Source organism: Cydia pomonella, chromosome 9, assembly GCF_033807575.1.
Source record: "Cydia pomonella isolate Wapato2018A chromosome 9, ilCydPomo1, whole genome shotgun sequence".
NCBI classification, from domain to species: domain Eukaryota; kingdom Metazoa; phylum Arthropoda; class Insecta; order Lepidoptera; family Tortricidae; genus Cydia; species Cydia pomonella.
This window is the reverse complement of record NC_084711.1, coordinates 2,438,028-2,451,090: the sequence shown is the minus strand read 5'-3', so window position 1 is coordinate 2,451,090 and position 13,063 is coordinate 2,438,028. Positions and strand designations below refer to the sequence as shown.

At 42.5% G+C, this 13,063-nt stretch overlaps 1 protein-coding gene across 1 annotated transcript in view; it reads right to left on the bottom strand.

The window, feature by feature from the left end:
* The window catches only part of LOC133521083 (2-oxoglutarate dehydrogenase complex component E1-like), a 35,735-nt gene extending 22,968 nt beyond the window's left edge, over nt 1-12,767 (bottom strand). Inside the window, exons 1-14 of the mRNA XM_061855831.1 lie at nt 12,114-12,767; nt 11,395-11,520; nt 11,054-11,138; nt 10,729-10,829; nt 7,448-7,589; nt 6,211-6,289; nt 4,140-4,316; nt 3,491-3,639; nt 3,203-3,288; nt 2,539-2,718; nt 1,898-2,078; nt 1,208-1,426; nt 533-726; nt 84-212 (exon numbers count right to left, since the gene is read on the bottom strand). Of these exons, the coding sequence (XP_061711815.1) occupies nt 84-212; nt 533-726; nt 1,208-1,426; nt 1,898-2,078; nt 2,539-2,718; nt 3,203-3,288; nt 3,491-3,639; nt 4,140-4,316; nt 6,211-6,289; nt 7,448-7,589; nt 10,729-10,829; nt 11,054-11,138; nt 11,395-11,520; nt 12,114-12,191 (1,926 nt within the window). The 5' untranslated portion in view covers nt 12,192-12,767. The remainder of the gene's footprint in view (nt 1-83; nt 213-532; nt 727-1,207; nt 1,427-1,897; nt 2,079-2,538; nt 2,719-3,202; nt 3,289-3,490; nt 3,640-4,139; nt 4,317-6,210; nt 6,290-7,447; nt 7,590-10,728; nt 10,830-11,053; nt 11,139-11,394; nt 11,521-12,113) is intronic.
* Nucleotides 12,768-13,063: the final 296 nt, after the last annotated feature.

The following is a 13,063-nucleotide window of genomic DNA, read 5'->3' as shown; positions in this document are numbered from 1 at the left end:
GATTCCGTCCGAGTTAAAACCGTAAATTTGAAGTTTGGCGCGTAATAAAATAGCTGCCCTAATTGTTTCTTATTAGACTATACCTGTTTCTCCCTGTTCTGCAGGATCCTGCCGATACCCTTATGGAGCTCGAAGGCCCAAGGCTCAGGCGCTTTGCAGAAGTGGTTGGCTATCGTGTTGATAGACGTTTGACTGATTCCGGTTGGTTGGATCTGAACAAACCAAATAATATTGCTATGCTAAAATTGTTCACAACGGACTTCCATGTTCCAGGTGTTCCAATTATATTTCTTAGAATGTAGGTCTGTACCATTCTGGCATTGGAGCTGAAAGACGAAATTCATTGTATCACCAACAAGATTCGTCAGAATAGAAGTAAATGTTACATTTATGCGTGCACTTTTACATATTACGTACATACTGGAACTGGTAACACCCGCGTGCGTGTGCCCGCGCCAGCTAGCTGCTGAAGAATAGCTGAAGGTTAAAGCTGATCTTAACCGAGCGTGTATATAAACTGATAAACTCAAACCGTTTTAGGATCCACGGCTTCAAAGAATCCGGTCCACGGCGTGTCGATCCAGTCCATGATGCTGAGCTTGGTAATCTTCTTGGCGAGCTCGAAGTGCTTGTTCAGCGTGTCAGTGTACTCCTTCTCCCAGCCCTTGATGTCTGCGTCTGACACTGTCCCTTCAGCCTTCAGTTTTTCGCGGTACATTTGGTCCACTGGATAGCGAATAGAAATTGTTAGAAATGAATGCGTTTTTGTATTTTTGATTCCACTAATTCCTAATTCTGTGTTATCAAATTTTTCAGGTCTTATAATTAAATTGATTTCTGTGGAACTTTGAACTTCTTTTTTTTTATACTACGTCCGTGGCAATCAAGCATACGGCCTGCCTGGTGGTAAGCAGTCTCCGTAGCCTATGTACACCTGCAACTCCAGAGCAGTTACATGCGCGTTGCCGACCCTAACCCCACCCCCCTCGTTGAGCTCTGGCAACCTTACTCACCGGCAGGGCACTTGAACATTGAATGACAATAGGCTACAAGAGGCTACCTGTTTGTCCTCATTTCAAAGTTCTCATCCTCTTGTTCTCATTGGCTGCCTATGTCCAGCTTGTCCTAGTCGTTTTAAGTGCTATGTCGAAAACTTGTAGCGGTAGGTACTTCAATCCTCCCCTATACAGCTTAGCGGCTAACCTACCTGTCTTCATGGACTTAATCTTCTTATACATGAATGGTTGAGTGTACATAGGCTCGTCCTCTTCACTATGTCCAAAGCGGCGGTAGCAGACCAGGTCGAGAACTATGTCCTTTTTGAATTTGCAGCGGTACTCAATGGCGATTCGAGCTGATTTCACGACCGCCTCTGCGTCATCGCCGTTGACGTGGATGCAAGGTGCGTCAACGCACTTGGCGAGGTCTGCAAGGATATCAAAATATTAACTAATGGTGCTAAAATCAAGATTCTGTATAAAATTAGTTCCTGAAAGGTAAACTTCATAGCATACATATAGGTAATTCTACGTTGAGAATAGATCAAACGGAAATGGTCTCTCCACGCTTCATCAGCTACTCTGACTTTCCAAGTGTTACGTTACCGTATACCCTGTATCTTCTTCCGGCTGATTGGCTTCCTCAATGCTGAGGATCGTGAGATCGTGTCTATTATTATGTTTAAAAATATTTTCGATTTTATCATCCAGTTTTCGAGTGCTACTAAGCCATAGGTAACTGACAAAACAAGTACCTTGTGTAAAGTACGGTACGAGTGTACACACAATGTGCGTGGAGCCCTGTGCGGTGAAGGCAAGCTATTCAGACCCGTAATACACACAGCAAAACTCTTACCTGAACTTCGGTGGACCCTATGTAAGTAACGTTACGATGGTACCTGAGCAGTAAGGCGAGCTCCTCGAGAACCGCGGTTCGGTGGTGTAGCCGATCTGGTTGTTGCACACGATATGTATGCAGCCGTAGGTGGTGAAGCCGGGTAGACTGGTCTGATGCATCGTCTCGTATACCACGCCCTGGCCCGCAAAGGCTGCGTCACCATGCATAATGATCGCCATAGTCTGGTGGAGAGATTAATTAAGGCATTGGTTATGAAGCAAATGAATCTCAAACTTCTGAAAAAAAAGCTTGCAGAAATAAATCTTGAAACCGTGCACTCTTCCCCTGCATCCACATCTAAAGTAGGTACCTAATCTTATAGATGCTCAATTGCTCAGTAGGTAGTGATTTATGTTGTATTAGTGCGCGTGCGTCTATAAACCGAAGGTCTACAGTATGGGGTTCTTCAAAAAAGGAGTGTACAGGCTTTTAAAGAGTCGGCAACGCGCATGTAACACCTCTGGAGTTGCAGGCGTCCATAGGTTGCGGTGACTTCTTACCATCAGGCGGGTCGTATACTTGTTTGCCACCGTCGTGGTATAAAAAATAACATTATTTTACTGACAGAGCATACTTGTGATTTTAAGTGTAAGGTACTTGGCTAAAAGGAGAAGAAAACCATTTCATGTGATAGTTGTATACCTTTTCCCCATTAGAGTCTCCCTTCCAGAACTGCTCTGCCTTGGTCTTGCCAGCTACCACGGGCCCGACCACCTCCAAGTGGGAGGGGTTGGCGCTCATGGACACCTTGATGTACTTGTTCGTTCGCCGGATAAAGCGATGGATGTATGTGCCCAAGTGGTATTTGATGTCGCCGGAACCCTACAAGAAAAAATCTGTTGTGGAGATTTTGCTTAATATTTTTGTAAAACCAGGACGAAATGATAATTATGCCTTTTTAAAACAATAGGGGACTTATCGTCGGTTGTCAATAAGACGCAATTTTCATAAAACTTCAATTTAAAATCAACCTTATCAAGTTATCATTAACTGTAACCTACACTACGGTAACCTTAACCGATCAGGGTGAAAGAAAGAAACTTTTATGTGTCAAGGCGAAATGCCATCAATGCCATCATGCTTCGCCATCGTTATCTTTAGCTTTAAACAAGTGGTTTCATAAACTGTGCATCTCTCTCTTCTGTGTATTAGCAGTAATTCTACAGGAAATCCCGAGAAATAATTTTGTTACAATATTGGCAATATGAAAACGTATTGTAACATATTTTATTACTACTTAGGTACACCAATGTGGCCAGTATGGCACGCTGAGGAACATATTTAAGAAAATATGGGAATTTCTAACCGGTTCTTTGGGTTCCATGGGCTTAAACTGCGCAAAGATATCCGTCAACTGTTTCCGACAAACATTCACCAGCATGTTCAATCGTCCTGCAATCGGAGAAATCGGATGGGGAGGTTTTAGAAATAAGGACAAATAACTTATCATTTGTTTTCGGAGCATTGTTGTGTTTTTCGGGAGCAAATCCAGAAAAATCTTGGTCACCGGAAAAATTGAAGTCGACAACAAAAAAAAGGTAGGTATTTAATAGCTGGGAAGTGGGAAGGTCCATGACTCAGGGCATATTCGTACCTCTATGCTGCATGCCAATGATGATGGACTCCACGCCGAGCTTAGTGCCGGTGTCTACGATCTCTTCCAGCATCGCGATCATGCTCTCGCCTCCTTCTAGACCGAAACGTTTCTCCGCCGGCCATTTTGTTGCGAAGTATTTTTCGAGGCTGTAATATTTGGAATAAAATTGTTTCAGAAAATATTTTTCTAATACGTATTTGCCTTACCTTACCTTAGTTGAAATACTTGAAATGGTTCAAAATATGTGAGATAACGTAAAATTTTATCCTTCATGCGAGAAAGGTGACTATTAATTGGAATTAGTTATTACCTTATTACTAATTTTCTATAACTAATATACCAAAAGCTATCATGATTTGGCAATAAAGTAATTTGATTTGGTTTTATACGGGAGTAGGTAATTATCGTTTGCAATGGTGATAGTTTGACGTCAACTAGTTATTTAAGTAGTTAAATCAGGTAGTTGTACTTAAAAAGTACCTATACGGAGGGAAGCATTGTGCATGCTGGAATCCCTTGTCCCTTAACAAGAAAGACGAAAGAAAACACAACGAAGCGCGTGCGTTTTGAAGGCCTGCTCTTAATGGACATTGATGGGGGATGCTTACGTTCAGTATTATACTTTGTTATAGACATGGTTTCTTACAATACAGCCTTAGTGAGTCTTCTCATGATCAGCCGTTTCTCCTCCACCGTATGATCGTAGGAACCCGGCTTCTCTATCTTATCGCGGATAAACTGGACGCCGTCTACGTCGAACAGGTGCATGTACTCGATGCCCATCGAGCCGCAATACACGTATTCCAGCCGATTTATTATTTCCCTAAAACAACATCATCATCATCATAACATAACCATATCATTACCACAGATCTCAAATGACGAATCTTTTCTTTCTAAAGTCATCACGAATTAGAACATTTCATTCATAAGTGCAAAAGACCGCTTTTGAATCTCATAGCGGCCTTTAGCTTGAATATTAAAAACGTAAGGTTAGCTGACTAGAAAATATGAAAAGCTGCATTTAGGAACTACGGTGGGTATAGTATCTCTTGTTATATACTGTTATATTATAAGAGGAATCATTTATTTAATCTGAATTCAATATTTCTGATGATGATTCTGATTATAGTCGCGATTTTGATTTTTGTGACAAGCAATCTTGTACATTCTAGACCTGTCATCATTGCTTAAGAGTATTGTTCTTGTGGCTGAAGTAATCCTATAGATTCGTCATGTCCGTCCGTCTGTCCGATTATGTCACAACCACTTTTTTCCGAAACTATAAGAGCTATACTGTTCAAACTTGGTAAGTAGATGTATTCTTTGAACCGCATTAAGATTTTTACACAAAAATAGAAAAAAAGCAATAAATTTTGGGGGTTCCCCATACTCAGAACTGAAACTCAAAAAATCTTTTGTCATCAAACCCATACGTGTGGGGTATCTATGGATAGGTCTTTAAAAATGATATTGAGGTTTCTAATATCATTTTTTTCTAAACTGAATAGTTTGCGCGAGAGACACTTCCAAAGTGGTAAAATGTCTGCCCCCCCCCCCCCCCGTAACTTCTAAAATAACAGAATAAAAAATCTAAAAAAAATATATGAGATATATTGCCATGCAAACTTCCACCGAAAATTGGTTTGATCGAGATCTAGTAAGTAGTTTTTTTTTAATACGTCATAAAAAAAATCATCAAACCCATACGTGTGGGGTATCTATGGATAGGTATTCAAAAATGATATTTAGGTTTCTAATATAATTTTTTCTAAATTGAATAGTTTGCGCGAGAGACACCTTCAAAGTGAAAAAATGTGTCCCCGCCCTCCCCCCTGTAACTTCTAAAATAACAGAATGAAAAATCTAAAAAAAATATATGATATACATCACCATGCAAACTTCCACCAAAAATTGGTTTGAACGAGATCTAGTAAGTAGTTTTTTTTAATACCTCATAAATGGTACGGAACCCTTCATGGGCGAGTCCGACTCGCACTTGGCCGCTTTTATTTTCTATGGATGAGCACAATTGATGTTCAGAGGGCCTACCGGGAAACACGAAAATCGAAATTTCGTTATCTGCCTCTCTATCTTCCGTAGGTGCAAGAGTGATAGAGAGGCCGATAACGAAATTCCGATTTTCGTGTTTCGCTATGTAGGCACTCAGTACACGTATTATTATGGTGACGATGACGCCTAGAAGACACCTAATATTATTAAATCGTCTCTAACACGCGGGGTCAAAAAGTGATAATACGCTAGCTCAGCAAATTCATACCTTCAGAAAAAAACTCACAAAATCGCTTCTTCAACTTGGGAAGGTCCAACCGAGAATCGTAACTAGTATCATGGCCTATTACAGACAGTCCCTTATGCCGAGGGTGCCTTATGAGGGGAGACAGAAGAGATAGCTTCTCATGTGGTGCTGGAATGCAGCGGAGTGGCTCCATACAGAGCAAAACATCACGATTTTCTGAGAGATCTCCCTGAGTCCTACTCAACATAAAAGGTTTGATAGGATTCCATGAGGAGTTGGGCTGGCAGAACTAACTTACCCCCCACCTCCATCACGCAAAATAGGCGCTAGTTATCGAGTTGCGGCAAAATCTCCCGAACTACATTCAAATACACTAGCTTTGCAAGTTTATAACATAGCAAGGGAAGTTCAAGCAAAATACACGTTTACATTGATTTAGGAGAATAAAAAAAAATACCTTAACGTTAGTGAATGTTCAGTTCCACCGATGGATGTTCTTTCAGGGAGCTCAAACTGCATGTCCATATGTTCCTCTTCTGAAATAAAAAAAAACGACTTTCATTGGTGAAACTAGGTCAAGTGTGTAGCTCCGGACAGAGCACCTACCGCGAATACCAAAATTCGCAAATTGCGAGGATCATTCTCTTTTACTGCAATGAAAGCGTAATAAGAGTGACAAAGATGCTCGAAATAAATTAAATTAAAAGAAAAGTGTGTAGCCATGGCCTGATCATTAGGAGAATGAAGCGATACCGCCCATAATTTTAAATATACATTTAAAATTTAAGGCACACATATGAAGATATACAAATAATTAGGACAACATCAACAAGGTGGAGAGGACCATTACCAGCTTAGAGAAAACAGGTAAACCTATCAAACGGTGGACTAACGACATAGTAGAGGCTGCAAAAAGAGCCTGGATGCACAATGGCATACACATAGAGGCAGACCAAGCTAAGTTGGCAGCGATTTTGATAGCCCTGACGGTGCACCTATTAATAACGTCATAATTTCATAGAAGTTTGACGTTTAACACAACACTTGCACCATCTGGGTTACCAAAATCGCTGCCAATTTAGCTTGGTCTGACTGAGGAGGCCTTTAATACAAGCGGGACGGACGGACCTAAAGTAAGTTCCTAGGTAATAGGTATCACTTGACGACCAGTTTGGCCTTGTGATAGTGACCCTGCCTACGAAGCCGATGGTGCCTGGTTCAAATCCTGGTAAGGGTATTTAATTCGTGTGATGAGCATGTATATGTGTCCTGAGTCATGGCTGTTTTCTATGTATTTAAGTATTTATATATTATATATATCGTTGTCTAAGTACCCTCAACACAAGCCTTATTGAGCTTACTGTGGGACTTAGTCAATTTGTGTAATAATGTCCTAAAATATTTATTATTATTATTTACTGGAGCGGCGTTTGATTCAGACTTATGAGATCTCCAAGCCAGTTTAGCCAGTAACTGGCGGGAGATTCCGCAGGATCGACACAACTGCGACTTATAACCGCGAAACACTTCCTTCGTTCGAATTTGCAAAAGCGGTACTACAGGAGCGGTTTCTAGCCCGTACGTCTGCTAAGACCAAAACTGATTTTGTGTCGCTGCGCCATAAACGTATATGAATATAGCTTTAAATAATACACATTATTCATTTATATTAAGTTTGTATTTTCGTTTCTTACTTAGACTGGTACCCAACTCGCGCACCACGATAGGGCTCTTCAATCCCGTGGTGTCCATCCCCGTTGATCTAAATTTGTAAATCATTTGCGCAGGTATCATCAGACTGAGAGGATCCACTTTCGCCAGGAGATGGCCGCGTGCCTGTTACGATAAATATAAATCAAATGTTACTAAAGGCATCGTCTAGGGGGGGCTTACCAAAGATAATTTGATATAGAGGTGGATTGTAAAAGAAAAATGTGTAGCCACAGTAAATCTGCTGCCATCTTTCGACACATGATTAAAACTTATAGAACGCCATTTGACTTTGATCCATATTCTTTTATTTATATGTGTTAAATTTGTTAAATATCAAAAAGTGGCGCCATCTAATAGATCAAAGGTCAAAGGTACGGCAGCATCGTTTCGAGCGATATCGTATAGATGGATAGGTTGTGTCCGGTAAGATGGCTCCACTTTTTGATTTAAAAAAAATTAACACATATCAAAGAAAGAATAGGCTACAAAGTTTTCTTTGACAACACACCTCTATTTCATTATTCTCTTTGGCCATATGAACTGTGAAAACGTTCTTATTCAAAAGAACTATCTTTTCGTCGTAGACTTTATACGAACTTCCTGCTAAGGGGGGGGCAAGGGAATTAAATAATATATATAAACATTCCCTTCTTTGTCCCTCTCAGCAGAAAGTGTTGGGCGAAAAATCGAATGTAAGTAATAACTAAGTAATAACCCATTTCGCTACTCGGTTGGTCTGTTTCTTAAGCGATAAGTATTACCCAAAAGATCTGTGGCCATATCGCGAAAAACGAATATGCAAATTTCGTTATCTGCCTCCGTATCACTCTTGCGTATTCGTCGTATTCGAGCAATAGAGAGGCAAATAAAAGTTTCGATTTTCGTTGTTAGGGTACCATACCCAAAGGGTCAAACGGGACCCTATTACTGAGACTCCGCTGTCCGTCCGCCCGTCTGTCACCAGGCTGTATCTCATGAACCGTGATAGTTAGCCAGTTGAAATTTCTACAGATTATGTATTTCTGTTGCCGCTATAACAACAAATACTAAAAACAGAATAAAATAAATATTTCTTTCCAATCTCCAGGTTCTCATCCAATCACCGAAGTTAAGCAAAGTCGGGCGAGGTCAATACTTGGATCAGAGGCGCGAGCTAGAGGCCAGGAGCCTATGCTCGAGGAGGTGAAACGCTGGCGGACAAATGCTCGCGTCACCGTTCTCCAAAACTGGGGCGAGAGGCTGGAAAACCCATGCGCCGGTCACTGGACAGTCGGCGCGACTCAGCCTGTCCTCGAAAAATGGATCGGGAGACAACACGGTGTGGTGTCCTTCCACCTCGCACAGGTACTCTCGGACCATGGGTGTTTTGGTAAATACCTGTGCGAGAAATCCAAACGGGAGCCAACGCCAGCGTGTCACCACTGTACCAGTGCAGAAGACACGGCGCAACACACACTGGCGGATTGTCCAAGTTGGGTTGCACCGCGCAACAATTTGGTTGCGACCATCGGGGTTGATCTGTCGTTGCCGGCCGTCGTAAAGGCAATGACGGAAAGCAAACGATGCTGGAAAGCCATGACCACTTTCTGTGAGGTGGTCATGACCCAAAAGGAAGTTGCGGAGCGTGCGCGGGAAGAGGCTGCGGAAGCTCACCCGCTGCGGCGCAAAAGGGCCGGGCGGAGGCGGGTCGCCCACGACCGTCGCCTGCCGCCTTAACGAGGACCTATGGGTGGCAGTCATTCGGGGCCGACAGCCATCCGACTGAAACTAGGTCCTCGAGGTGAAGGGCGAGTCAAAACCTAGGCTTGCCCCAAATGCCGGTTGGGAAATCAATTTCCCGGAGAAGAGGCTTATAGCCGTCTGCTGCGAGGTCATGGTGGTGTGCACTGGTGTTCCCGTGGCCTCGCTTTACAGCACCGAGGCGACAAACAGGTGGTTTTAGTGGGTATACCGGACTCACTTGGGAGTCCCACATAACCACCCGGGTCCGTCCCCGCGCCCGGGTGGTATGCGTAATGCATTTCCCCTGTATAAAAAAAAAAAAAAAAAAAGGTCAATACTTGGATCCCCCCCCCGGGTTGCCCACCTTGTCGTGGTGGAGGGGCTTAGTAACCGTCGCTTGGTCACCCACGGTGAAGCGAAGAGGCAAACAGGGCCGGCCTGTTTGAGGTGCGGGCTGGCCCGAGGAGGACGCTCCAAGTGGGCTTAGTAAGCCCGCTTGTGACGCGTTGGAGGTGGACCGTCGAGGAAGAGGAGTGTCGGTATTGCGGTGAGCCACTCTCCCTATCCCCTGCGACCTTGGCGGGGCCGTTCCGCTGTTGCGGCGTTGGTGGGGCTGCAGAGGAAGAGGAGTGTCGTTGTTACGGTGTGCCGTTCTCCCTATCCTTTGCAGCCGAGTTGTGGTTTGCGGCAGAACCATGGACCTCATCTGCCGCCGGGCGCTGGGGAGTTTTCTGGCGCCCGTTGCCTCCTTGTGGCGGGCTCGGGGGGGTCCGCTACACTGCAGGACGGAGGCCGAGGAGGAAGGCGCATCGATCCATCTGGCGCGCCTAGCGTGAAGGGCCTTCCGGCATTCGCGAAGGAGCCGCTCGCGGGCGGCTGCCGCCGGTGGGGTCGCGGATGAGTACGCAAGCGTTCCTGTAACCCCACCAATAAGGCGGCGAGGTGGCATATGGGGGGTTTTTAGTGGGTATACCGTGGGCCCCATTAGCCTAGACGGGAGTCCCACATAACCACTCGGGTCACCCCCCGTACCCGGGTGGTATGCGGAATGCATTTTCCCCCCTAGAAATAAAAAATAAATAAAAAAAAAGGTCAATACTTGGATGGGTGACCGTTTTTATAGATAATGGTATGGAACCCCTCCTTTGCGAGTCCGACTCGCACTTGGCCGGTTTTTTCTCGGTAGTTCCTCCGTGCCAGGTAGCTAAAACAGTTACCATTGACATTGGTGTTCCTATTTGTAGATTTTTTTCCTCGCGCATCGCTCTACAATCACACTCAACAACTCTAGCGGACAACGTCCTAACCTAACCTAACACCGTCCGATTTTTAATTTCTTGTATTTTGACTTTCTATTATTGAGAAATACAAGTAAAGGTTCATAAAATTAGCATTTTATTTATTAGCACTTTGGAATATAAAGTGGTCCTTCGAACCGGATATAATGTAATATATTTGTAAATATGAATGTCCGGTTTATAGTTTTAATAATCATAATAGATATTTCTATCATATAAAAATCGGAATTCTATCGGCTTACCTGGTAGCTACGTATGAGTTGCTGAACCGCTAAATGCAACTTGATTTTCTTCTTCATTTCTGCCTCGCTGTTCGCGCTGGGTGCCTTATCATCTTTTTTCCCTGTTAGATAAAGCATGGAAATTCGCAATATAGTATGTTCGCAACGGAGTCAGTTCAGATAAATCTCCTATCATTTCATTATGCGGTAACTCTAATAGTCAGAAGTTGACGTTTGACGATTCAGTTTCACAGTGCAGCGCCATCTGTTTCGGCTGTCAAACTAGGGTGCACGTCTTTTTCTTATAAGTTTCGTGCTTAGTATCATAAGTATAATTAATACTTACTGACAGTCGTTGGGCTGAAGTCGTTCTCGAACTCCTCAATCTTGAGCTGGGGTCCTGATACGCTGTTGTAAAAGTTGTCCCACGACTGTGGATGATGTCAAAAATTATATTAATGAGTAGGTACCTAACTAAGGAAAACAACATTTTAAAATACAACTTACTAGTTCATTATTGAGTTACTAATTTTTCAAACGTATCTAGTTTCATCGTTATCGGTTGATTAGATATAGATCGCAAAAACCGTACCATCAGGCAAATAGATAATAACTCAAAATCTGGGATGTTATTCGGACTGCCGAGCGTGCCAAACACACTAAATAGAGTTCTTGATTTAAACTTACAGAATCTATGCTTCCTTTAGTCTTCGACCAATCTAAGTATTGGGCCTCCAAAAAATTGGCATTCGATCCGCTAAGAAACGACTCTGCATTTTGTGAATACTTAACAATTCTCGGCGGACTCCAATACTACAAATAAAGAAAAAATAAAGAACTAAATCACCTCTGAAGTCAGACGGAGCTTGCTTAGATGGATTAAACTGATAACTCGTAAGTACTTTGACGGGAAAATGAAAAGAGCTAGGTATTAAGGACTACTTTACAAACGAACGCGAATAGAAGATAGGACTCCTCCAACTGAGCGGGGATTGCTACGAATCGAAGACTTAATGGGTAGGCACGACAAAAATGTAGAATACGTTCTAGGTTCTAGGGTTTTAAACTAGTGTTTCTTAGTCAGAAGCTTTCATTGCAAGAGGAAAGTTTCTAGGCTAGGAGACGCCAATGACAATAAGAATTGAAAACTGACAAAGCCCTCCAGTGGTGAAGGCCAGATACGAACCGCGAATGCCTAGCCCATTCGAGGCGAGGTGGCCTAGGGGTGCATGGCGACGCCTTCACCAGTAGAGGGCTACGTATTTATTTATTTAACAAACATTTTAGTTTATAATTTATGTATAGTAGTGCGAGTACTTTAAAAATAAAATAACTACTACTTTAAAAATTAAAATATTTAGTAAAAATAATTATTTGTTCCCAAAGTTGAATAAACATCGACTTACCACAGGTTGGTTGCGTTTAAAAACTTTGTGCGTAGCATACAGGGCAATCGAAGGACGAGATAATGCTACTAAAGACATCGTTAATTTAGTATTAAAAGAAGTAGTTTATTAGAAATATTTTTTGAGTTTTGATTGCGTGTAATTTAAAATGTAAATATTTTAAAATAAATAAATCTAAAATGTGGTTTTATGTTGTTGGTTCTGACATATTAATGACGTGATGTAAAATGTAGAGTAGAAAACTCTGCCATTTATATGGCCAGTGTTTCGAGTTTCGAAGAAGTTTAGGGTTTAAGCAAAAATACTTCACTATTTTTGGTCAGCTCACGATTTATAGGGGGGTAGGGGTCCCTATTAAACAATGATGCGAGTGTTTCTTTATGCAGTTTGTAGATTTATGCAGTGTTGGCTACCGAAATATACCACTCACTGATTACTGCCGGTCAGACTGTGGCGAAGGTCCAGCGGTGCGTTTGACGGGGTGAGTGGCGTGGTACCACCCGGCAAAGTGCTCTAACCGATCGGATACTTTTGTATTATTTTATTTTACATGAACGCCACACGCCCCGCTCGTTGCACGCCTCGCTCGCGTACGTTCAGTTCGTTCTCTCGAAAATCTGCCTCTCGATAGGGTCAATTACATCCACACTTCCCGAAGTCAGTCCAAATATCAGCACATCGTTAACAATATTTGAAATGTAAAAAATGGTTCATTTACAAAAATATCAAACATAGAAATTACAAAGTATTACATGTCAAATATTAAAAAAAAAATTGTGCTGATATTTGGTGAAACGGAAAAATACTCTTACACGGGCCCGTTTGTACGTGGATGTAATTGGCCCTTATCGCCCTTGCATATTCGAGCGATGGAGAGTCGAATAACATTTTTCGATGTTAGTGGTAGACTCTCAGATCATAGGTACAATTTCGCACAGCGCGAAACGTCT